Source organism: Gastrolobium bilobum, unplaced genomic scaffold, assembly GCF_033153095.1.
Source record: "Gastrolobium bilobum isolate Gb01-03AN ecotype WA unplaced genomic scaffold, APGP_CSIRO_Gbil_v1 utg589, whole genome shotgun sequence".
NCBI classification, from domain to species: domain Eukaryota; kingdom Viridiplantae; phylum Streptophyta; class Magnoliopsida; order Fabales; family Fabaceae; genus Gastrolobium; species Gastrolobium bilobum.
The window spans coordinates 336780-363127 of record NW_026898229.1 but is presented as its reverse complement, the minus strand read 5'-3'; the positions used below and the strand labels follow the sequence as shown (position 1 = coordinate 363127).

Genomic DNA, 26348 nt, shown 5'->3' with positions numbered 1-26348 from the left:
TTCATTTAATTAATAATTAATTAAGTTTTGTGCCCTCATGTGAGGAGCCGTGTTAATATCCACACTTCTCTAGCATAGGAGAATGTATTAGAGATATATAAAATTATTAATGTAACATCAACTAATGCTTTAAAATTTTGGGTTGAAATGATTCTTTATAGTTTAATGCAATTTTTTTATTAATAAAAAAATTCATAAATGTATCTGTAATATGGTTATATTTTAAATTTTTTAAAAGTTGAGGCATAGGAGAAAGAAAATTGTCGTATCCCAAATTAAAGAGACATTACAAAGATAAACAAAATCTTAATCTTTCAAATGATTAATCAACACAAAAAGAAGAAAACCAACGGGGTCATATATTTTCAAAAACAAGAACATGTATAATAGCGATACATCTATATTGCACATATGGGTCCTCTTGTCCTAAAACCCAAATTATCCGAAGCCCAGTCCAATTAAATTCCTAATAATAGTTTTTTCTTTTATTTTCTTTTCTTTGAAAAATTAAAAAGGCTAAAACTGGTAGAGTAAGGGTTGAACAGAGAGAATTGGGATTGTTCTCCAAAACCCTAAGCAAATAAATCCAATTTGCATTGCAAGATGGACCATCGCGATGCAGAAGAATCAGACGGTGGAGATGTATCTTCCGCCCAAGCAGTTCTTCTGGGAGCTTTAGCTCCCGGTGTTAATGTTCGTATTCTCACTCTGCTCTCTCTTTTCCATTTTTATAGCCATTTTCATCAGATTTTGCTTCTTCTTTTTTCTTGCTTCAGGGTCCTACGTGGATTACTTTAAAGTCAACTTTTTTAATGCTGGGTCTCTGTCTTTGTGTTATGTTGGCCTTAGCATTCTCTTCCAGTGATTCATGGTTGATTCTCCATGTTGCATTCCTTGTTCTAATCTGCCTTACCCTCTTCTTGCTCATTAGCTGGTACTTTCATTCTTATCCCTATTGTGAATGTAATTGCTGTCAAAATTGAAATTGGGGTTTCGTTCATCATTCATGTTTCGTATACAGATTGCATCCTTATGAAGTCTGAATTGAATATTTACCAACTAGTCTTTTGTTTTGCTTTGTGTGTGCTGCTGATTGATGAGTAACTCACCCTACAAATATCCAAAATCTAACGAGTCTAAATGCTGCTTTTTGTGAAATTGTGTGTTAAAGCTGTGCAAACATTGTTATGTGAAGTTTGCTCATGTGGGTTCCTTAATGACCCAGCTTGGAAGTTTTGTTATTGTAACGTGATCAAGTTTTATGCTTGAAGTATGAGTGAAGTTTGTCATTTATTTATAACATATACATGTGTGTGTTTGATGTTTTATTGAGGAGTGTGAGTGTGTGCGTCTCATGCTTTGTGATGGATTGATGATGTCATAATACATGGAGTTTGCATGAATTAAATTTAGCTTTTCACGGTGCATTAGCATGGAAAGGAACTACCAAAGTGCATATATGATTAGTCAGTGTATCGCGATTCCATAGGCCTTTTTGTGTTTTCTTGTGGAAACTGCAAAAGAGAAGAAAAAACGGAAATGCATGTTTTATCATTTTAGCATGTGTTAAAACTAAGGGAAAAATATTTGTCCTTCTAAAAGATAGAATTTTGTGTCATTTTAGATCCCTAACCGTTGATTTTTGATTTCCGTCAATCAACGGTTAGGGTTTATTAGGTCAAATTTATTAATTAATTAGTAAGTCACAATAAAATCCAATAAATCCTAACCATTGATTGACGGAAATCAACGGTTAGAATTTAAATGACATTAAGTTATATAATTTGAAAGGACAAATATTTTCCCCTAAAACTAAATTCATGAAATGCATTAGGTTTTTTTTGACATCTAATTATGAGATCAGTTGCTGGTTAGAATTTGCTCTGCTCTGGTTGTATTCCTATGCTGTGCTTAATACATTTTTCTGCAGGTTTCTTTCAGAAACCGGTTTAGTGTCTATCGATCATCAAATGCGTGAGATGGGCTTAGAGCATAAGGACCATCTAGAGAAAAACAGAAAGAGCAAATAACTATTTTCTTACAAACATTAGAAAAGAAGACGTCGTGTACTTTGGAGATTGGGAGGCTTTCTGAGGACACTTCCTTGAAATGTTTGAGAGAACCTTCTGCTGAAATCCTTCATGGTGAATTGAACAGCATCCAAATCTTCCAGATTTCATGAGAAGAAACATTTTGGTTGAAGGTTTTTATCTTCCATCAGTCACTCTTGATCAATCGTGCATTGAATTTGGGATAAAGGTTGAAGTTTCAAGGGATTTAATTTTAACTATTCTAAGAGAATTTGATCTTTAATTCAAAGATGTGTAGGACTTGGATGAGTATAAGTTTTGGCTGAACAGACGGAAGTTGAGTGAAGTCAAACCCTAACATTTAATTTTGATTGTTACTTATCCTTTACTTGTGTATTTCTGTATGCATTGTGAACTAAACCAAAAACTTAAAGAAGTGTAATTTACTGCAATTAATTTGTAGAGATCTATCCATTTTAATTTCTAAGTAGTAAGTATAATTGTGCACTAGTGTTTTAACTAAAATCTTCGCTATTTTACTTGTATAATTCGGTGTACGTACCAATCTCTTAACAAAAGTAATTTAATGTTCATTTACGTATATTTTTATTTTTATTTTTCTTAATAAAACCAATCAAATGAAGAAAATATCTCTTCTTTTCATCAAATGATACCAAAAAATGGGAATAACATCTCATTTACTTATTTTTCTTTTCTTTACTATGGTATCAAGCAAAACCTTAGTCACAGGAGCCGTAGTTATATCCAAGAATTTTATTATCAATCATCCATGCTTCCATATGTATTTAACCTGCCTGCAAATATTGAGAACTTATTACTTTATTTATATTGTTATATTTTATTTTTAATTGATGATAGAATTTATTCTCCACTTACATATTTATTATTATTATTTTAAATAAAATGAAAGTATAAAATAATAAAATTTATTTTATATAATTTATAAAAGTGTTTAAAAATTTGAAAGTAAAAAAATTACATATATAATAAGAAAATATGTATCATTTTATCCAATTATATTATATATTTTTAAATTTAATATATATAATTTTTATTATTTTCTTAATTTAATAATCTTTTTGTAAAGCACACTAAATATAAACACCTAAGAGAGTCATCGTATTTTGGCATTTTCTTTTTTCATTGTTGCTGTGATTGATAGGCTTGTCCTGCGAATAAGCCTCGCTACAAGTTATTTAAATGAGATTAAAAACTGCGTGTTAGGGATTGATACTCCATATCCTGATGGATTAGCACACCAATGCTGGTCTGATTTCTATGAGAAACTTTACCTTCTGATGCTCCAGAAGACTGACCAAGAATCGTCTGTAGTCAAGGTAATGACCAAATGCTCAATCTTATGTATTCTTAGTTTCGCTTGACAGATGATGCATTCTAGTCATTTGTGATCCCTATACATACATTCCAATGGTTGAGCAGAGAATGCAAGAACTTCAAGTCAGCTCCAGCTTCAACAAGACAATGGGGTCTTCAACTGCTTCTTTATTACCTTCAACTTCAAGAATGAATGATACCGAGAATCTTAGATTTCCCCAAGGTATATTGGCTCCAACCCTTATCAAAGATTTAGAAAGTGATCGTTTGTGTTATGAATCTAACAACATAGAAGACTTGTATAAGCGAAATACCTATATCTTGGGTTCAAATGTGTGACAATGCATAGCAATGTGTTGATCTATACGAGCAAACTCTGGTGCACTAGGATCCCCACCTTTGTGAGGGTAGGAGCGAGGGTTGATTCCCTTGATTGTATGCAATCTTACCTTTGTATTTTTATAAAGAGGTTGATTCCCGGATTAAAACCCGTGACATTCCGGTTACAAAGTAGCAACTTTACTCTGCTAAAAGGCTTGCCCCATGTTTCATATATGCTTTAACAAAATAATAACATTCTTCAACATTTATGCAGAATTTGTCTCTAAGATTTATACTAAATATTGTTAGTATCTTTGGATAAGATTGCTCCGCAAGTACTATTGTTGGAAACTAAGTATGGAAGCCTTAGTTACAAATTGAAATAGAATGCTTGCAATTGTACTATAAGTCGGATTTGGGTACAGTGAGAAGAGTGTTTGCACTGGGCAATCATGTTGATGAAATGCTTATTCTAATTTGTATCATAAGGTTTTTCTTTTGAAGAGGTGGGTTGCCTTGACTCGAGCAAGTGCGAGGTTTTGTCCTGCCATTTTTCATCAGATGGAAAGATTTTGGCGAGTGCTGGGTTTGTAAACCAGGTGATTCAATGCGATAAATTTTCCAAGTTTAGTTTGGTTTATCCATTCTGAATCGCTGCTTAGGTGTTTGCCATGTATTCAGTCCTTATTGTAGTCTTTAACTACAGGTTTTCATTTGGAACATGGAAACTCGTGATCATGTAACTACATCATCTGCATCTTCTCATTATATTACGGATGTTAGATTTAAACCAGGTTCAACTATATTTGCAACATCTTCCCTTGAGGCAAATGTAAAAATATGGGATGCTGCTAGCAGGGTAAGCTGATACTTGTCACGTTCTTACAACTTCTATGCTGTTTAGAATATGGATCACATCCACCCTCGGAAGCCATTCCCTTTTACTTTTTCTTTCTCGTTTTCATTTCTATTCATTATAAATAGAAATGAAAACGTGGACGTTCTATTTGTAATTTGAGTCCAATTCAGATTTTGGAATATTTAATTTTTGTTTATGTCTCATGAGACAGCCCGCCAAATCATTATATGATCTTACACATCCTGGACTAGTAATGTCATTGGACTTCCACCCAACAAATGTGGACGTTCTTTGCTCGTGTGATGCCACTGATACCATTCGTGTGTGGAATGTTAATAGTCGTGTTTGCCTCGATCGCTTTAAAGTGAGTTTTACACGTATCTTTTGAGCAACTAATGTGGAGTTTATAAGGCCTTGGGTATTCCCAGAACTTGAGTGACCATAAAGTTACGAGTTCATCCTCACGGCTCCCAACTTTCAAGTGGAATTAAAATAAAAAAGCACAAAAAGGTAAATCAAAAATTGGGCCTCTGCAATTCCACGCTTCTAGCCCAAAGGGCTCTTGCGTGAGGGGACGTGTTGAGATAGTCCCACATTGGTTGTATGAGCAACTAATGTGGAGTTTATAAGGCCTTGGGCACTCCCGCACTCTCACCCTTTGAGCTAGCTTTTGGGTGGTTTCCTAAACAACTTATTAGAACATTGTGATATTTGTTTTTTGAGAATGCCAGTAATCATATTCATCTGTTCAGATAACCTCATCACATTTACATAACTGCAAGAAACGACTTATATAATAATGTATTTCAGGGAGCTAGTAATCAAATTAGATTCCAGCCTGGATTTGGGAAGCTTTTAGCCACTGCTACTGGAAATATTATCAACATAATTCTTTTTGAGAATTCAGCTTTTCTGTTCCATCTAAAGGTAAAGCTTCAAGGTTAACTCATGTCTATTATAATTTATCAATTCCTACTTTAAGATAATTGATTGAAATGTGGGTTTTGCAAAATATACCATGATTGAAGTTCATTTACTACTACTAGGGACATATCAAAGAGGTTCTTTCCATTTGTTGGGATGAAAGTGGAAACTACGTTGCCTCTGTAAGTGAGGATAGTGCACGTGTCTGGTTTGTGCTGTCTGGCGGAAAGTGCATAAATGAATTGCATTCGAATGGGAACAAGTTCCGGTCGTGCATATTTCACCCTAGATATCCTAACCTTGTAATTGTTGGTGGCCATAAGGTAAACTCTTCCTCCAGTATGTGATTGATGTTTTAGCTGTTATCCCTTCTATATCTACTAATAAGCTTTCATTATTACATTGATTACTCAATGAATACATTAATTATGCATCTGTTACGCGTAGGAATATTTATGTTGGTAATTATTAGAGAAATTATATATAAAACTATCAAAAAGTAGCATTCACCTAACTGAGCTTTTAGGTGAGATGGTTATTTATTTATCATGGTAATAGCTTTCCAGTCTCTTTTTTTGTGTAACTGGGTTCCTCTGGAAAATGAGTAATTATTATGTTTTCAAGTTTATTCAAGGGCATCTTATAGAGGATGATCATGTTAGCAGACAAAAACCTGATTTGGCTTAATTGTTTACCAATTTGTCTACAATTCATTTCATTTCAGAACCTGGAATTATGGATACCTGAGAGCAAGCAAACCATGGCCGTTCTTGCCCACAATGATATAATTGCTGGACTAGCAACTTCTCCCCAAAATGGATTGATTGCTACAGCAAGCTATGATCATTGTGTTAAACTATGGAAATGTAGTTCGAGAGCAAGTCTCTGTTCTTATGTCTAAATTTTTGGAGTTTAATATCTAGTTTAGACACAACTTTACTTTTATAGCATGCTTTGGACTGAGGCCAACTTCAATACTACAAATCTCATACTTTTGAATTGAAGAGATTACAAGTCCAACTAATTCAAATTGTCAAAAATATAAATTGCACGATTATTTTACATGAAATGGTGCTTCCAAAATGATGTAACTCTTAAGAATATTATCGCAGGTGGTTTTTAAACAAAATTTATGATAAAAAAAAATTGTCCACATAAACAATGAGTTGGGTAATGGGTTCCCCAATGCCATTCATATCAAATTCTCGATCAAACCAAACAAGCAAAATAAAAGCTATCTCTTTCACTTCATCTAGAAAACATCTAATAACCATTTAAGGTGAATTTATAACTCAGTGAGAAATTAACAAACCAAACTTGGTAACATAACATAAAAATTATAATTTGTATCAATAACGATTATCAAGTCCTAGGGTAAATCAAATCCAATGAATATACAGCATGAATTTGTACTTTACTAAACTAATATTTTTATTTTCAGTGCGGGTATATTCAAATAGAATTACAATTGATTTCCATCTGAATGTCAATATGAGACTCCTTGCCTAATCAAGCTCCACAACTTTAGTGTTACACGTTGAACAAGTAGCTTTTGGAAGAAATTGTTTCCTTCCAGAAAATTTAAAACAAAAATGGAACACCGTGAGGAAACTACAACCAGTTCTATATCACAAAAATTGAAGTATTAAAAATCACATTGGCTTCACAAATTTCATTACTTCCACAATTCTTCCATTGGGATCCCACGCTCCTCAGCAACCTCACGGAACTGCTTCATTTTCTGCACAGCGACAATAGTTGCTCTGGCGTTGTTGAGTGCATCATTACTCCCAAGTTGCTTTCCCAAAGCATTCTCAAGGCCTCCCATTTCAAGAACAATTCTCACAGCCCCACCTGCAATAACTCCAGTACCGGGAGAAGCAGGTCTAAGCATCACCTTTGCTGCTCCATAATCTCCATCAGATCTAAAAAAACACATTATACAACACAATTAGTAGCAGCTATCTAGAATGAGAGCAATTTATAATTTGTAACACATAATTCATATATAAATAACATGTTAGCCTCTTAGAACTTGAGACCAATCAATCTGGATTGGCAGATATCGAAGTTGCTAACATGCTTCTACTCTGAAATATAGGTTCCAAGTTCTAACTCTCATCAGGAAAAAACTCAGGTCTTCAATTCCTATTTGAGTGAAGGAACTTCCATAACGAAGTTTCTTTGGTTATAATCAAACGGCATATGAGCATACAAGTTACTATTGCTTGCTTAAGTGATCATAATACCAAGTTTCAGAGACCACCAACAGACACCTTTTGACTAATTGGCAGTGAAGTGGGGCCAGTAAAACCTTAGGAAGTTAATAGCAATTGCATGTCCATACTTCCATCTATCCAATATTAGTTTCCATTTTTTTTAATAGTTGACGCTAGACAGTGAAGAGGTAGTGACATATCAAAAATACAATTTCAACATAGTGAAGAATCCATATAACGTTTTGAGACACAGGACCTAATCTGATAGGTATGGCTTCTATTATGTTCAACAAATATTAACTTTGAGTTTTGGTGTACCTCAATACACAAAGTTACCATTATAAAATTAGAATCAAGTCTCAAGAATGCTTCATAATATTGTGAAACAGATAACCAGAAGAAGTTCAGATACGAGATGCATATTGAATATAATTCAAGGTTACACACAAAACGTCAAGGGAGAATTAAGTGTGTATCCCTATAGGACTGTCATCTCTGAGATATTGCCCAACTAAACTTAGGCCTGGCGAACTTGAGCTACTTTACACATGGCATCTGACATGTGTTTCAACTTTTATCCATCACCCCAAATTGGCTCCATCTAAATACTGGTAGACACAACGCAACTGAATGCCTATTATATCTACTTCAAAGGCATCGTTATCAGTATCTATTGAAATTTTAGGGTTTAAATGAAAAGCAGAAAAGAGAAATAGAGATGGAGCATATTAAAGTATAATTCATTAAAGAGATTCTGATTAACTGCAAAACATAACACTGACCTTATACCCCCAATTTATACTAATAATCCAAGTTAAGTATAAATCTAGCACACTTAGTACCAGCTCAACACAATAATATTCACAATTTACTAATACATTAGAACTTAATAATACTATGATAGTAAGTTAGTAACCGAGTATTTCATTACATAGAAATAGGGATAACCCCAATTACAAAGAACAAAATCACTCACAAAACATGAAAACAAAGATAGAACTGCATAACTTAGACGGGTCTGCAAACCTCCCTGCCCAACAGCCCCAAAACTCACTCAATGACAGGATCTCCTCTCCCCTACCTTTCCCTCCCTATTATCTTTGCCTCTAATCGTTTTCCCTTCATTCCCACCATCCTTGCCCCGGAAGCAAGGTTGTTACAACCCGAATCCTTTTCCCCTTCTTTTTTTCCTTTGGTGATAAAACATAAAATATGGATGTGGATTTATACCCAGTACGACATGAGAAATATGTCCATCCAGTAAGAAGTTAGAACTTCTTCAGCCACGAGTCCGCAACATTTGTTAAGCGTATAGTTATTGATATTGAGTTACAGCTTATGTTGCTGCTTTAGCAAATCTTGTTTCTCACACTTCTCGTCACTGGTTGACTACGAAGCACCGACTCCGACACGGTATAGGCGTTTTCGATACGACTGTTAATTCGTCGATATGATACAATACGTTTTCGATACACGTATCCGATATGTCGGGAAAAAAAATTCGGAGTATCGGTGCTTCATAGCTGGTTGAAGCAGCAATCAGAGAATTTTCAATGATTTTTTTTTTCAAGAATCTAATGAAATTTCCAACTTCTGGCCATAACTACGAACACTGACAGAAGTGAAGATTTATCACATTATCCATCTAAAAGTGTTGAGATATATAGTCTCACATTGGTTGAAGAGCAACTAATGTGGAGTTTATAAGGCCTTGGGCACTCTCACCCTTTGAGCTAGCTTTTGGGGTGGTGTATCCCAAGGTTTTTTACATAGTATCAAAGCTTGAGGTTCGATCCTCACCGCCCCCACTTTAAAGTGGAAGCACAAAAAAAGGTAAACCAAAGATTGAGCCTGTTGCATAATCCACGCTTAGCCAAGAGGGCTCTTGCGTGAGGGGACGTGTTGAGATATATAGTCTCACATTGGTTGAAGAGCAACTAATGTGAAGTTAGCTTTTGGGGTAGTGTATCCCAAGGTTCTTTACAAAAAGTTTACATCATGTTGAATAACACCATTAGATCAAACACAACCAAAATTCAGTCTCACCTCGTTAATCAAAACAAAAAGTCCAAATCAGCCAACAACAGCAGTTCTTCCCTAAACCAAACATTCTGAATCTCATTTAACTAAGACCTCTATCATGATTTTTTATTTTTTATTTAAAAAAAATCACATTTTTCAAGGTGTAAAGAGAGTTGAGTTGAGCAAGATACCTACCTATGTGGAAAAGTGGAGTACCTAGTCATTGGAACCGTGATGATATTTCTCCTTGCATTAACAGCTGATTTCTGAACTGCAGCTATAACAGCTTCCTTGGCCTTGCCAACACCAACAGCCACAACAGCTTACTCATCTGTATGCGGGACCCTATAGCTCCTCGTACGCGGCGGCGATTTCCTCTTCGGTCTCGAGTGGAAGAGGGAGGGTTTTGGAGTGTTGGTGAGGAGAGAGAAGGTGAATTTGTTGGTTGCGGTTGTGGGGAGGAGAGAGAAGTAAGAAGAGGTGCGAAGGGAGAGACGATGAGGGGAATTGAGAGTTAGTGATGGTGCAGCCATCCTCAACGATGGGTTGCTCCGTCAACACTGCGTGGAGGAGTGTGGTTGCCACGGTGTTGTCGATCACCTGAAATGAAAATAAACTATGATGATGTTATCAAAAAAAAAAAAAAAACTATGATGAAAAACACCGGTAACAATTTGCCACCTTTTTTTTTTTCTTCTAAAAAATTAAAACTAATATAAAAAGTAACAAGAAATGAATTTCAATCATAGAATTATTAAAAAAATTAAAGAATAAATTTTAACAATTTTGCAGTTCGTTAGATGGGTTGATTTTTTTGCATTACTAGATGGGTTGATTTTTTCTAACGTTATTTTAGAAAATTTTATTTAATGTTCATCGAAACACAATAATATTTTAAGACAGAAATTATGATGTATTTGTAATTTTTAATTTATTTTAAGGTTATAATGATATTTATCATTCTAATTTTTTAATTTTTTAATTCTAAAATGACATCGTTTTATTGAACTTTAGACAAAATTTTCTAAAGTCACATTAAATACTTTTATTTTGGTGAACTAAGGGCATAAGCCCAACAGAAAAAGAAAAAAAACCAAACAGATATCAAATCCCAATTTTAAGCGTAAAATCTACAGAGGCCATATCAATCAAAACTAGAAGTCTCAGATTAGGTGGGGATGTTGAAGGTGTCCATTCGAATCCTGCTATAGATTTTCCGGTGACAAATTTGCCAACCAATCAACATATTTGGTTAGCCACCCTATAGGTACGTTGCAGGCGAATCCTCTAGTCCGAGTCACTAGTCGGGACTCACGAGCAGCATCATCACTTTTGGTGAGCATCGCATTAGCATTACTTGAGTCATTATCAACGATCACCCTTCTCCATCCTTCTAACCATGCAAATTCTAATCCTTTAAGAATCCCCCATAACTCTTGCCGTTAGAATTGAATAGTATCCAACTTTGTAAGAGAATCCACTAATTCACCGCCCTTTATGATTTCTGATCAGACCACCACATGCAACATGTCCTGGATTTCTCTTTGCAACACCATCTATATTTAGTTTGATTCCATCGCAATGATTGTAGTTTCTTGATGCCTTTGAATTTTGAAATTGATGGTCTTCCTCAGTCAAATCACTAGAGTGCTGAATCCTTATGGGAAAGTTCTCACTTGATGAGGAGGAGAAAACCATATAAATGATTTGACATATTAGGGATCATTAACCCTTTTTCCTAATTCCTTATCATTGGACCCACCAGGCTCCTATTATACCATGTTGGGCCAATGTGGGTATTCACTCATTTAACTCATACTCATTTTGAAATCTAACTGGGTTCTTTAATTGATCATTTAATTTATTCAGTAACTAAATAACATAATATAATTGATAACTAAATATGTAGCCCATAATAATGTAAAAAATAAAATTATCTAACATGAGAGAGTACTCGGGTTTAGACTCTGGCATGCACCTTGCCTATCTCTGTCCATAATTAAAAATCATATATATATAGCTAAAGTGATTAAAAAATTCATACAAGAATCATATTGAAAATAAGTATCACATATATGAAAATATCTTCAACATTATAAAATAAAAATAAAAACCATTCCTTTATATAAAGCAGTAAAAAATATATTCGCATGACATTAATCACAGAAAGATTGGATAAAATTAAATAAGTAAAGTTGGATGTCCCGATCAATACTAGTCGATTAAGCCGATTTGATACTTTTTTTCAGCCCGTTTCTAAAGTCAACCAACATGGCTGCCTACATTTTAGAGTTTCGCTACTCTATTAAACTTTAGAGTGTTTATAAATTTTTTACTTCAAAATATATGTAACTTTGCTCCAATATTATTTTTCCAATTTTACATAAGTATTGAAAATAAATTTTTAATCATTTACTACTTGTTAATTATATTTTATAGATTTTTAAAATTTATATTAAAATAAATAACCAATAAATATTTATTAACTCAACTTTAACATAATATTCTTTTACGCACTACAACAACTTCCTTATTTAATAGAATTATAATTTTCTTCAATACATTGGAGTGAGCCTTAAAATAGTAAATTAATATTTTGGTCTATCTATCAATAAAAAAAAGTGTTTAAAATGAGTTTTGATAATTTAATGGTAACGTAATACGCATAGTTTTTGTTAAAAATTAAATTACTGTTATGATACATCTTTGGGTTTAAAATATCATTTTACTCTATAAAAAATAACTACTTAGTGCTTATATTGAAAGGTTTTTTTTTTTTTTTTTCGTTTAAACACTGCTAATCTGCTTTAGTTGGAAAAAAGAGAGGCTAAAATGTAAATAAAACTCTTTCAATTTTCTTGCTTTAATCGTTTATAAAATGGTCACTACTCACTCGAATACTATATACGTACGATCGAGTAGTAACTACAGGTATGATGTATATTGAGGCTAAGAATGTTGTGAAGCAATCTACAAACTTAACCGAATCCCATTACCTAAAGTTCTAGTTTCTTTCAAAGCCTCAATTAGGTGCAAATTCTCCTATTGGCCAAGGGATCCATGCCATGGCGGATTTGGATATACAAAAGAATTCCAAGGCATGCTTACAAAGGCCTATTCTCACATTCAAAGTTGGATTTTCAACATTAGGGTCACTTACTATGACCTTGCCTTATAGATCTGGTAAGGTCCGACGCCAAATTCATAGAAAAACAAATAATTTTATTTTATATATATATATATATGTCTTCCCTTAATAAGCACAACATGGAGTCGCATTCATATTTATAAATTAACATGTCACAAGACATATCTAACATCTCAAATTTACATGGTCCATTTCTTGTAATCTGTTAAATGACCAACATCTAAAATATTGTCAAGACCCCCGTAGACATCATCGATGCTGTTCTGTTGATCATCACATATCAGTACTTTGGTCTTGCCCTTGGAGGATGGTGCTGCGGCTTCTATGTTTGGTTGTTCAGCTATTTGGCTTGATGACCCTCCTGTAACATAGTTGGGTAGTTTAACGTATTCAGTTCCACTTGAAGGACCACCACCACCACCACCACTGCACAGTGTCAACAGGCTGTTAGCAGCTTCTTCTTCCCTCTTGTTGCTAAGCTCTTCTATCAATAAAGCCAACGATGCTTCATCTTCATCGTTGCTTTGCGTGTAGCTATAGTTGTATGTGCCATGTATTTGCAGCCTTTGCTTGTTTGTTGAGGGCTCGAGCACTTCTTGATTTCGCTCCTTTTTTGTTGACACATACTGCTCCCTCACATAAAATTGGTGATATAGTGAGTAATTAGGATTTGAGACAGGTGCATCAAATAATCACAGAACTATACTCTAGCTAGAAGGTTTATGCCATGTAAAGGAGAAGATACTTGCACGAATTATGTAAGGTATGTGCACAATATCAACGATTTAAAAAAAAAAGTTAAAAGTAGGATCACGGTGTTATCCAATGATTTGCATTGAGAATATATCAGGAGTGTGAGTATAAATTTGTACAAATATCATTTCTAAATTTGTAAAGACCCATGAAATGATTTTATCTCTATTACATGCAGAAACACAAGAATTAGTGATCATGTACACGAAATAAGAGAGCAAGGATTGAGGAAGCAGCTAGAAAATTGATGAAAACATGTTTTCTTAGGAGGTTGAAAGAGGGTTGAAATGAAGTCAAAGTATGTTGGAGGTTTTAAATAAAAGCTGAGAGGCAAAGGAAATGCTGATATTCTCCATGGCAGTTTATATGCCTTGTACGTGCATGAATGAAGTTGAAAATGAAGTTAGAGTATAATGGAAGCGAAAATCGAATAAAAGTTGTAAACAACCAATTCAATTTGAAACCTTAGCTGTTAGATGAAGGTACTCTTATTATTTTATAATATATTATTTCTAACACATTCCTTTTCACCAAGAGCAGGATTGAAATGTCAACAATTTATGGACCCACCATATCAAAATCCTTTTCTTTTTAAGATATGAAATATGAATATTAAATTTTTTTATTAAAAAAATAGAATGGCATACATCTAATTATAAACTCTTAGATATATAAAAAAACAATTCAACCCAAAATTAATTAAGTTTAAAATGTCATATGAAACACTTTGAATGTTTTATATTATATTATTACTATACAAAAGTAGAGAGGTTTTATATGCAGGTCTTGAAAAGAAGAAATAAGGGTAAGGAAATGCTGATATTAAAGACAATAACCGTCTCTTGTCTTTATATGCCCTCTTTTTAAGTAGGTTCTATGTAACAAAATAAGATAAATTAATCTCTTTCATGTGGAACAGATAAGACCAAATACTGGCCTGAAGGATGATGGAAGCAGAAGAAATGTGGGTATAGTTTCTTTCAATTTTCACTATCGAACATACTGGTTAATTTCTTAGCAATTTTATATTAAAAATGAACGAGGGGATCTACCTACCTAAAAAAGTATATAGTGTATAAAGATCAAACTATATTAAATCTCCTTTAATTTGTGCTTATTAGCAACGTCCCTTTAATAATTTGTAGTATACTTTGAAAGACAGTACTAAGATACATTATTACAAGTAGAAATTTTAAGAGCATGCTTTCGTTTTCTACAACTGAAATAAAATAACCTTATGTACCCAAAATATAAGAAAAGAAAAGATAATGAGTATGACTCCCCCTCAAACACCCAAATAGTTGATACTCAAGTAATGTTTACTAAATTGTGTAACAAGGACATAAAACTAACCAGATTTTTTGATTCGTCCTCGTAAAGGGTTAGAGAATCTCCATTTTGTAATCCATAATGGTTCACAAAATCTCCTGTTACATTGGGAGAGACAATTGTACATGAAGCCAGAATCATGACTACTAAAATTAATGATAATTATTTATCTGTTTAAAAAATCCAGAAGTTTCAGAAATTCTTTTCTTTGTTAATATTCTCTCTTATATCACTTGACGAAAATATTAAGAAATAAGAATAAAACTAAAAATAATAGTTAATATTTTTCCAAATCTCTAAAATGATAATTAATTTATTTTTTTATAAAAAATGACTGATATGTTAAAACTTGAAAAGTAATTAACACAGCAAATAAGAAACGGAGTCTTACCTGCATTTTCGAGAACATACATTCTACTTTTGTTATTACACCAGAACCTGTGTGTAATAAACAGCCTATACTCAGCATCATGCATGGTGGACCACAAAAAAAAAAAAAAAAAAAAAAAAAAAAAAAAAACCCAATAAATAAAAATGCATAAATTAAAGAGGAATCATTTACTCACCTGTATCTCAAAGTCCATGGTAGGTCAGAATATACATCCCTTAGTAGAATATCGATTCCTTCCTTGTTGCTCAGGTCCGGAAGCTTTGCCTCAGCCTCCCTCTATTTATCATACATGCATTGTCTTGGTTATTTAATTTTTATTTGCCATGTAATGGAAATTATCCATTTCAACAATAGTTGTCATTTTTTGCAAATTAGCGTCAAAAAGATGACTGTGACTGAAAAAAGAACCATCGTTTCTTTTTTTTTTGGTGCTAAAATCGATATGTCAGGAAGCAACTACTTATTGGGCAAAGTAGATCACAAATCATGTTTCAGTGGTCAATAAGAGTCAATCAATTGGGCCACCTTTACTTCAATGTTTCTTCTTTTCTTGAAACCAAACAGATAATTAGAGAGCTAACAATTAATTCAAAGTTCAAATGGTACTCTCATTGATGAAAAAAAAAAAACCTCACCTTAGGGAGGATAATACGGCCTAGGCAGCTTACGTCACTGTTTTGTAACTTCTTTGTCAAAATTTCTTCAAGCCTCTGTTCTCAAACAGTTAGAAAAATAATAATAAAAAATAATAATAATTTCAAAGACAGAAAAAGAGAAAATTCTACATAAATAAAGCAATATATCTGAATAAAACAAATCAATCACCTTCCCATCTGGAGCACAAAAAACATTGGGATTTCTGTTTTGGGTGACTGTCACCTTATCATTTGACTCTCCACTAGTAAGAGGTTGTTGTCCCCTTATTGTTCCTTCAGTACTTACTGAAGGTGCCACAGCAGGAGGAGCAGAACTTCCACTCCTTTGTTGTCTTGCTTGTTTTCTTCTTTCCCTTGCTTCTCTCCGTATAGATGCTTCCATTATCTTCCTACCTTCTCTACGACAGTTTTGCATTCTTAAAAGGACTTCATTACTTTCCTCCATTGGAAAAGAATGCAAAGGATTGGAAAAATGATGATTCACTTGGGTAAACGTTTGTGTAGATGGGAACTGCATGTTTTGTAATTCATATGGTACGAAATAAGGTGATTGAAAGCTGAACTGTGTAACTGGTTGGGGAAAGGGAGTTGCAGGAAATCCAAGTGTTTCACTATTATTGGGGAAGTGAACTACATTCTGTGGATGAAACATGTTTTGTTCTGCTGCAAGGCTTACGTTTGAGTATGAGTATGAGGATGAGGATGAGGATGAGAAAGTACTGTTGGTTGTGGCCATGGTTGTGGTTGATGGGTTTGTGTTTGTTGCAGAAAACTGAGCATAAAAGCTGTCCATTATCAAAACTAAACTGGCTTAATTTGAGGTTTTTGTTGTGGAGTGAGTGAAGTGAGAGTGATGATGTATATGAAGCTCATATAAGAAGGGGTTGAGCCAGTGAAACATGGACAGGTGTGTAGGAAAAGAGAGAATAAAATTGGTCAAAAGAAATAGAAGGGTGGTGAAATAGAGAGAAGAGAAGGAAGGGTAAGGAAGGTGAAGAAGAGAAGCAAATGAGAAGAGTTTGACAGGTGGAAGGAGGGATTGGCATTGGGATACACAAAATCATATACACATAATCGTAGATGCAGGTTCAAAATCAAAAAAGTAAATATTCTTCTCACAGAAGAAAACATGAAATGCAGTTGAAGCGAACGTTTAAGTTGTGACCGGAATCACTTGAAGAGGTATATATATGGAAGGTGCCACGGTGGATATTGTCTTCATCTAAGGGCATAAAGCCAAAACATAGACTATGTTCTATATATATGCCTCTTGCATTTGCATGGTTTTGAGTATGGCTTCGTCGGTGCGGAGATGTAAACATGTGCAGAATAATAAAAAAAAACTAATTAAATCAAATTATGAACTAAACTGAATTTAAAATAATTAGTTTTTAAAAATTAATTCATGAACAGAATTGATTTTTAAATAATAAGTTCAAAAGCCAAATTATTTTCGAACTGAACTGAACTATTTTTTATTATTTTATTTCTTTAATTTTTTAATTTTCTTTTCTTTTTAAAATATGGTTGTTCTGAATCTGTTTCAAATCGAACCGAATTATTTCCAATAGAACCGATCTATTTTTGAATCAAATTGAATCGAACAATTTAAATCAATTTGGTTAGATTTTTTAAAAAATTCAATTTAATTTGACCATATACACCCCTATCGAAAATGCTGGTATTTTAAGAAGGAAACTTGAAGTTGGCCAATTTTAGCTCAGGTTGAAACTTGAAACAAAACTACAAATAAATGAAGCTCATAAAAGAAACCATTATAATTTCTCTGCAAGGATTAATTTGTGTGCAGGAAAAATAATATAAAAACATTATTTGTGTAATGTAAAATTATAAAAGTGTCTTTGAAATTAATTTTTATTTATTTATTCATGAACATACACAATTTCTTATATAAATGAAGAGATTAGTGTTTTTTATGTTATAGAAGATAATTTTATCTCCTACACATAAAAGTATGTAAGATTCATTTTTTTTTCTTCACATAGTTCTATATAAGCCTCACATACTTTTATATATGTAAAAAATAATTTTATCTTCTACACACAAATATTAATCCCTTGAATGAAACTCTATATCAAATCATTCAAAAACGGACAAGTGAGTGAATTTGTTATAATGTACACATAGACAAGAAAAATAATATTGTCACTATTACCAATACGCAACTATACATACACGTTTTACATATTTTTTAATTATTACTCCGATCATGTCAATTTTTTACTAAAACAATTTAATTTCAACTTTTTTTTTCATATTGTAAATTAGGTCATTTCACATTAATTAACATTAATTAAGAATTAATGTTTAAAATAACATGAAATGTTTTTAAAAAAAAACTTAGAGCGCAGCACGCAAATTAAGAATTATAATTAAATGCTATCAACTAACAAGCAAAATTCATTAGGTTGTCCCTTGCATATTAACTATAATGCCATGGAAGATAAATCACGGCGCATTCACCCTAACTCATTGGGTGCACATAGGATTGAGTGACGAAGAGATTCCGGAGCTTATATTAGAGGGTAAAATCAAAAAGGTTAATGGTTCCTGAGAAATAACACTACTGGAAAAAACTTGTTTAGTGGAATTGCTATGGAATTTCTCTTGTAAATTTCATACTCGCAACTATTTTTCATCGCAGATTTCCTCACAAACGAGGTTTGCGACAGAATTTGTTACGGAAATAGAATTTGCTATGAAGATTGAATTAGCCACGAATATAAATAAAAGGTTGCCTCACATATATTTTTTTAAAGGAGATCATCTTAAGCGATTATGGAAAATTTAACGGGTTAAATGATAAATTATAATAAATTTGTCATTTACATATCAACCATATGCAGTGGCGGACCCAAAAAAATATTTTTATGTCTGCACATTTAGGGCGGAGCTTCGGGGGCACCGCTTGCGATTTTTTTTTTTAAAAAAAGATCATGATCCAATTTTTGCTCTCACTTCAAAAGTAAAGCTTTGGTAAATCAATCAAAGTTTTAAGAAAATAATCGATAATGATAATTAAAAAATAAATAACACCACAAAAAGATATTTGTAAAATATAGTATAATTGTAGAGGTTAATAGATCAAAACTCACATATCTATTTGATCCAAAGTTGACCACTTTTGTTTCACAAAAGATCGTGAAAAATCTTGTGTGATTCTCCTCCACTCTTTACCTTTTTCCTTTCAATCTTCCTAATTTCATTTTTTTTTACTTGGCCTAAATCACACATCCTATTATGTGAAAAAAATCCCCCCCCCCAATTTTTTTATGTTTGCAGGTGCAGACAATGGCACCCAAATGGATCCACCATTAACCATATGGCCATGGAAGATATGTCACATGCACATTCATCTTGAACTATTGGGTGCACAAGGAATTGAGCGAGAAGAGGAGTTTGAGCCTATATTGGAGTGTGAGACCAAAAGGTTAGGAAAAAAGCTAATGGTTCATCTTATGAAATTGCATATGAGCCAAGCCGATGAAAGATTGCCTTTGATATAGGGTGGGTTATGTTGGTGGACACGCGGTGGCCAAAGCAGGAAAGACCTATATTAAGTCACTTGGATTGGTCTAGTGGTGAGGGATTTAGATAAGTTGTATTAGATTTTTTGTTCAATTCCCACTTGTATCCACACAAAAAAGGAAAAACCTATATTATTGAGCCATGCCACAAATCACAATAAGTTTATTCCCTACATATTAACTTTATGGCCATGGAAGATACATCCCATGCACATTCATTTAAACGATCCATTGTGTGCATTGGGGATTGAATGAGGAAGATATGTTGAGCCTAAATCATAAAGTGAGACTAAAAGGTTAAAAAAAAGTCAGGGATGATCATGGGAAACTACAAACCCTTTTCCACTTGTATATATACTTCACCCTAGTCTCGTACAAATTTGAGCATCGGAGTCTTACAGGTGCACCACCCCTATTTAATCAACAAAACACGAGGTGGAATCAACATTAACCATAATAGAAGAAGATTCAAGAGGAGCAATACAATTAGATATTGATGTTGTCTGTGAGAACTGTTAAATTTTGATTCTCACCCTATCAACATGAGAAGCACATGAAAGACAACCTCACTAATGTCACAACCACTGAAAGCGGAATATAGACGACATTGATAATATTGTTCCCGCTGATTATCTTCAACTACAACATCCTAAAACATAAGACTTTTCTCTTGAGGCTCCAATACTCAAGAGCACAAGATGGCATGGGTTGAGGTACATCAACATCCCTATTGATGAAATGGACTTGACATGTTCATCCTCCATGTGTCCCCTATGGGAGAGGTCAAAGTCTTCAAGTCTAATAGTTCATTCCTCATTGATCAAAATATTGGAGAACATGATATCACAGTGAATCACAGGTGGGTTAGAAGATCGCATGACCTGATGAACAGTTGAATAAAATTTGTTAGGTTCAATCGGACGGTCGAGTGGCAAAGTGCAAGAAATCATGTAGTGAACAGTTAGGCATGTACACGACAACAATCGATTTGTTGTTATATGAGTCTGTGCAAAAGCAGATAAGGTTGGCAAAGCAAGGACATGAGAGTTATGAGTTGACTCAATAACTAATTAACAACTCGAGGTGCTTTAAGGTTGGACCCATAAATGCGAATCTCATGATTCTCAAAGCGCAATTATCTTAGTGTTATTGTGGACCCCACACAATCACTTCAATGAGAGCTTTTCCAAATTAATCGCAACTAATCGAGGTTTAGGTGACATTGCAGGCATTGAAGGGAAGTGACATAATTACCCTTTTATCACTCAGTCTTGGTTCATTAAGGATTTTGTCTTGTACTATTTATTTGTTGACATACGTGGTGCAAATAATAAAACTAAGAGATAACCAACCTCTTTGAATCCAAGGTGCCATGAACTTGACTCCAAAAAACACTTTTGACAATTCATGGTTTAAGGTTGACCTTCGGTTTTAGAAGAGTTAATTTCATGAGATACTAGAATCTTCACATGGATTTCTATGAAGTTCATTTCCATAATCAAATTGAATATCTCTTTTTCTATTAAGTTTAGGAAAGGGCCCCATCACTTAAGTGAGACTTAAGGATGCCACGATAAAGACAAGAGATGGGCACGATGAATGGGAAAAGATAAGTAAGACCAAACATAAAGGAGATATTTTATGTGATACAAAATTTCAGGGGCCAAAAAGACATTAGTGCTACTAGAGGATTTGCAGCGGTGCACGTGCATGTTATGAATGATGACATTCAACATATAATAGGAGTGCGATGTACGTATTGAAACACAATGTCTTAGCAATTACCGTTATTACCATTACTAATGTTTTGACTATTATCATTATTATCACCACTACCATTATTAGAAGTATTTGTAATTACTAACATCATCACCATTATTATCTCATATGCATATGTTCATAATTACTACCATTATTACTCGCTCTATAAACTATTACTCGTTCAAGAAAACTAAGGAAGGAAATCAACATCTTAGGAAAATTGGAGTGTTTATTAGCAATGATTAGCCATTATTATCATTCAAAAATCAAGAAAATCAATATCTCACACTAAGATTGGACATCTTAGCAATAGGGTATTTTGTGGGAAGACTTCAAAATTACCAACAATGGTTTCAGGCACCTTTTGGACACAAGTATGCAAAGGTACACGACACGTGCATAATCACACCAAACATACATAGACTGAACATGTATAGTATGTCACACATGATTTGGGATTATGAGCTGCTATGCAATTGACAACAAGTCTAGCTACTTGTTGGATTTTAATACTGAGTATTTTGATGAGATTGAGAGAGTACTCAAGTGTAGCCTTAAGTACGCACTTTACCCTATCTCTATCCATAATTAATAACACATTCTTCGAGATTATGTTTTTAAACAAGTTTATTACAACATGTTCCCGACAAAAACTTCACCATACTTGAAATCTTCAACATATTGATGCAACTCACCCAAGTGTTACACCTACAAGCTCAGCTAGCCATCGACTTGTTGTCAGAGGGATACTCATCTAATTAGGTCAAGATCTCAAAGTAAAACAACCCTTAAGACTGATCACCATGTAGGCTTAACATTGTTTGAGGGGCACATCCTTGGCTAAGGAAAGTTTCCCTGATATGCTCAAGAATTAGGATAATCCACCTGATCACAGTTCTTATCTATGGTAAGAACGAAGATGATAATGTTTTAAGCTCAAAGAGTTGTCACACCCCACAAAGGCACAAAATGGATAATTTTTAGCAAGTATATCAAATCCATGATGATCCCAAACAACTGAAGCAATGAAGTTTTATGGCCTTTGGTAGTAATCCCCAAGGGCCACAATGCCTAGGTACGCACACCGAATAGACTTCAGCCAATTATGAAATCCAAAGTCTAGATGTAATCCTAAAGGACCACCATACCTGACTAAGACCTACATGGATAGACCTCTACCAGATGGAGGTTATACCACTACATCTCGAGAAGTGACTAATCACACCATGATTCACCAAACTTTCGCCTCCAAATATAAATCAGTGTTATCAAAATCGGATCAAACCGATCGGGTCAACCCAAAATCCGGTGAACCAATGATATAACCGGTTCACGTCATGCAATGGACTGGCCATGTATCGAACCCTATTAAAACCGGTACGGCTCGACCGATTTTTATCAAAACTGGTGACCCAATCGGTTCACAAATAAATCTGCAAGTCATGCATTTAAAAAGAAAAAAAGGAAATTATGTTGTTTCTTACTCTCTTATTTCATCTACCCTGCACCTATTTCATCTACCCTCCCACCCCCAAATTGCAAAAGCTACCATTCTTTCATTTGAAGCAAAAAAATTCTCTAGCATTAATACATCTTACAGTTCCTAAGGACTGCCAATAACCAAAATTCGTGATTTTGTTATCAGTATTCAGCAATTGCTTTAACAGCTACATCAATGTTAGCTCTAACGAGGAACTCGACGTCTTTAGCGAATCAAATCAATATACTTTGACTCATTCGGCGACGCTAGCGACAGTCTCAAGGTAACTAACTAACTAAATTTGCAAAAACCTTGCTGACTCAAGCTTGGCTAGCTAGGTCAGGATTTTAGAGTCTTCATATTTTCTCGCAGTTTCTCATCATTAAAATAGTCCAATTATGTACTTTTTTTGTGTAGAGCTTGATTCCTTGCCAAGTGTTGCCGAGATAAACCTCTTAGCTGACACATCTAAGATCATTGACAAGAACAACAAGGTGTACAAATATGGAAGAATGTCAATCCCATGAGCTCTTATATTATGCATAGAACAATTCCTGGAGCTTAACCTACCTTAAAAAGTGTGATGCAAAGTAACGAAGTCATGGAGAAATGTGACATTGCCATCACTAAATGGATGATTGATGTTGGTGTGCCATTTAATGCAGTCAATTCATCATACTATCAGCTAATGATTGATGTTATTTATAACATTGGTCTAGGATATAAAGGTCTAAATTTTCATAGAGTTCGTGGTTATTTGTTAAACAAGTGGGTTGGAGAAGTCAAGAAACTTATTTAGAGTTATCAAACTGTTTGGCAACAAAATAGGTGTATTATTATGGCAGATGGGTGGACTGATCGTTGTAGGAGAACTTTCATTAACTTTCAAGTTTATTGTTCTAAAGGAACTATTTTCCCAAAGTCTATTTATGCTTCTTAGATGGGTAATTTACTCTAATAGCTTTTCAGAGATGTGGTGTTAGAGGTTGGCCCTGAAAATGTTGTTCAAATTATAGCCGATAATGCTGCAAATTATGTTGCTGCTGGAAGGTTATTATAGGATGAGTTTCCTAAAATATTTTAGTCTCATTGTGTTGTTCATTGCATCAATTTGGTGTTACATAACTTTGGAAAGTTAGAGGAAGTAAGTGATGTTGTGTCACATGTTGCTAAAATTACCAAATATCTATATAATCATTGTCATCCATTGCATTTGATTAGAAAATATATAGGTGGATCGAAGAGAAATACTTCGTCCAACTCCAACCCACTTTGCCATTAATTTTATTACCTTGCAAAGTATTTTGGCTCAAAAAGATGCACTAAGAGCCATGGTGACATCTAGAGATTGGACAAGCCCAGCTTATTCTAAGGATGCCAAAGTAAAAAAAAATGTAGAACAAATCTTAGATTCTCATTTTTGGAAAAAATATGTTGATATTGTGAAACTTATTAAGCCATTTATTTGTGTGTTGCGTATTGTTGACAGTGAAGATAAGTCTGCCATGTATTTTCTTTATCAAGCTATATTCAAATCTAGATAGGAGATGATAAGGAGATTTCAAAGAAACAAAAAAAAGGTGGGGCCTTACTTGAACATCTTAGACAGTCATTGGGATTACAGCTTCGCAAAAATCTTCATGCCGCTGGTTATTGGTTGAATCCAAGTTGTCGTTACAATGCTAAAGAATTTGAAAAACAATCAGGCCATCTAGATGTCATTGAGAGATATGCTTATGTGGATCCTGATTTAAATTGTAATTCGACAAGTAAGATGAGAAAATTCAAAAATGTTGAGTTAGGTTTTGGAAGGCCATATGCTAAACGTGAACGAAATATCGTGATGCCGGGTAAAATTTATAGTTGATATCTTTCTTTTTTTTATGAGCATTAATTCTTATTATTGTTGAATAATATTAACACTAATTTATTTTATAACATGAAATATTCTAGATCAATGGTGGGAATCTTATGGATGTGGTGTGCCAAATTTGCAAAAGTTGGCTATTCGTGTTTTTAGCAAAACTTGTAGTGCTTCGGGTCGTGAACACAATTGGAGCGCATTTGAACATATTCATTCGAATAAGAGAAGTAGATTAAAGCATCAAAAGCTTAATGATCTTGTATATGTTCGTTATAACTTGAGGATGGCGCAAAGGTATTATGTTTGTCGACTATTCACTTTTTTTATATAAGTATTTCTCCAAGTATTTTTTAATGTTGAAAATTACACAAACTAATAAATATAGAAATCGACTGAAGCATCAAAATTATGATCCAATAAATTTTGAAACATTTGAGGACCACTCTAACTAGATATTGGAGGAGTCACCACTATACTTAACAGTTGAAGAAATTAAGGCTTTACAGAATGACCTTTGCAAATATTTCCTTTCAACCATCTCCACATGATAATGGTATGTTTATTTATTGCATTATGATTATGATTTTATTGTTTGATCACTTCATGTTAATTACTAACTCACATGAAAAATGACATTTGTTTTAGATCAATTAAATTTGGATGATGATGATGAAGATGAAGATGAGGCATATGACAACACCATGGAAAATGCAAACCAAATCCAAGGCAATGTCAGGCGAGCTTCGGACTTATTGGATGAAGAAAGAGAACATGAATTTGACATGACTTTCACTCCTTGGGCATAATTATATGTTTTTGTGCTAGATTTTAATTTGATTGTTTTCTCTTGATAGCAGCAAGAGTTAATGTTATAGGTTTGCGGTAGATGTTAAATGTTTAAAGACAAAACAAATATTATATGCTCATTGGACTATTGTGCAATTTATTAATTTTTATATTTGAAAATTTTGAACTAATATCATTTCTTATAGATATTCGAGTATTTTTGTTGATTCTTATGTATAAAATATAAGTTTTTATGTACTTATTCGGGTCAAGCTGTTCAACCGATTTAGTTAGTGACTTAGTAATCTAGTATTCCGACTGACTCAATGACTAAGTCGGATCTGATAACATTGATACAAACATTAGTGTCAAGATAAATCTTGACACTGCAAGCAAAACCAAAAGAACCTAATGTAACCTCAAAGGTCCCGACACCCAACTCAAAATATATACTAGGAAATCTCTAGATACAAGCCATGCACATCTTGACCCTATAAGAAATAACAAACGAACAAGTGCCAACCTACAATGGTGTTAGACCTCGGCTAAGGAAGGCACAGGTCTGAGTTTTGGATTCGAGATAATCAAAGAAGTACCCAAGTGTTGAACATCAATCAGTTTGACAAGGCACTTAGAAGACACAACAAGACACAAGAAAGGATACAAATCAACGGAATTAAATAAGATACATGTGAGAGTGATCAAATTACCCTTATTTAAAATTTATTTACTATTTATCCTATTTTAATAAATATTGATTATTTTAAATTATATCAATCCCACAGGCATCGGTCATGACTCCAGACAAGCCAAAATAATGACCTCAAGGCTGATGTAAGCAGAAGAAACATACGCTATAGTCTTAATCCCTACTCTCCTCTCCTCTCTTCCGTTACAAGCA

General features: G+C 33.8%; 3 protein-coding genes across 5 annotated transcripts; 1 reads left to right on the top strand and 2 right to left on the bottom strand.

Annotated features, from left to right (window-relative positions):
• Window positions 1-525: 525 nt before the first annotated feature.
• Window positions 526-6453, top strand: LOC133314033 (transcriptional corepressor LEUNIG_HOMOLOG). 3 transcript variants are annotated; one of them, XM_061515461.1, is made up of 9 exons: window positions 556-693; window positions 1931-2203; window positions 3276-3388; window positions 3492-3609; window positions 4212-4306; window positions 4414-4566; window positions 5377-5493; window positions 5613-5813; window positions 6215-6453. In XM_061515461.1, exons 2-9 carry the CDS (start codon window positions 2179-2181, stop codon window positions 6389-6391), a joined length of 999 nt encoding a protein of 332 aa, XP_061371445.1. In that variant the 5' UTR covers window positions 556-693; window positions 1931-2178; the 3' UTR covers window positions 6392-6453. The 3 variants fall into 3 exon arrangements, with proteins under 3 accessions (XP_061371446.1, XP_061371445.1, XP_061371444.1); XM_061515460.1 differs by having other exon boundaries at window positions 4197-4306; XM_061515462.1 differs by lacking the exons at window positions 3276-3388; window positions 3492-3609; window positions 4212-4306; ... (2 more) ...; window positions 5613-5813; window positions 6215-6453 and adding an exon at window positions 777-934 and having other exon boundaries at window positions 526-693; window positions 1931-2670.
• Window positions 6454-6908: 455 nt separating this feature from the next.
• On the bottom strand, window positions 6909-10321 carry LOC133314039 (small ribosomal subunit protein uS5c-like). The gene is made up of 2 exons (XM_061515473.1): window positions 9927-10321; window positions 6909-7415 (listed from the first exon to the last, which is right to left on the bottom strand). The coding sequence occupies exons 1-2, from the start codon at window positions 9953-9955 to the stop codon at window positions 7166-7168; spliced, it is 279 nt and encodes a 92-aa protein (XP_061371457.1). The 5' UTR covers window positions 9956-10321; the 3' UTR covers window positions 6909-7165.
• Window positions 10322-13058: 2737 nt separating this feature from the next.
• Window positions 13059-16801, bottom strand: LOC133314055 (B3 domain-containing transcription factor LEC2-like). Its single transcript, XM_061515490.1, has 6 exons — window positions 16178-16801; window positions 15988-16062; window positions 15528-15628; window positions 15353-15399; window positions 14986-15059; window positions 13059-13505 (listed from the first exon to the last, which is right to left on the bottom strand). Exons 1-6 carry the CDS (start codon window positions 16799-16801, stop codon window positions 13059-13061), a joined length of 1368 nt encoding a protein of 455 aa, XP_061371474.1.
• Window positions 16802-26348: the final 9547 nt, after the last annotated feature.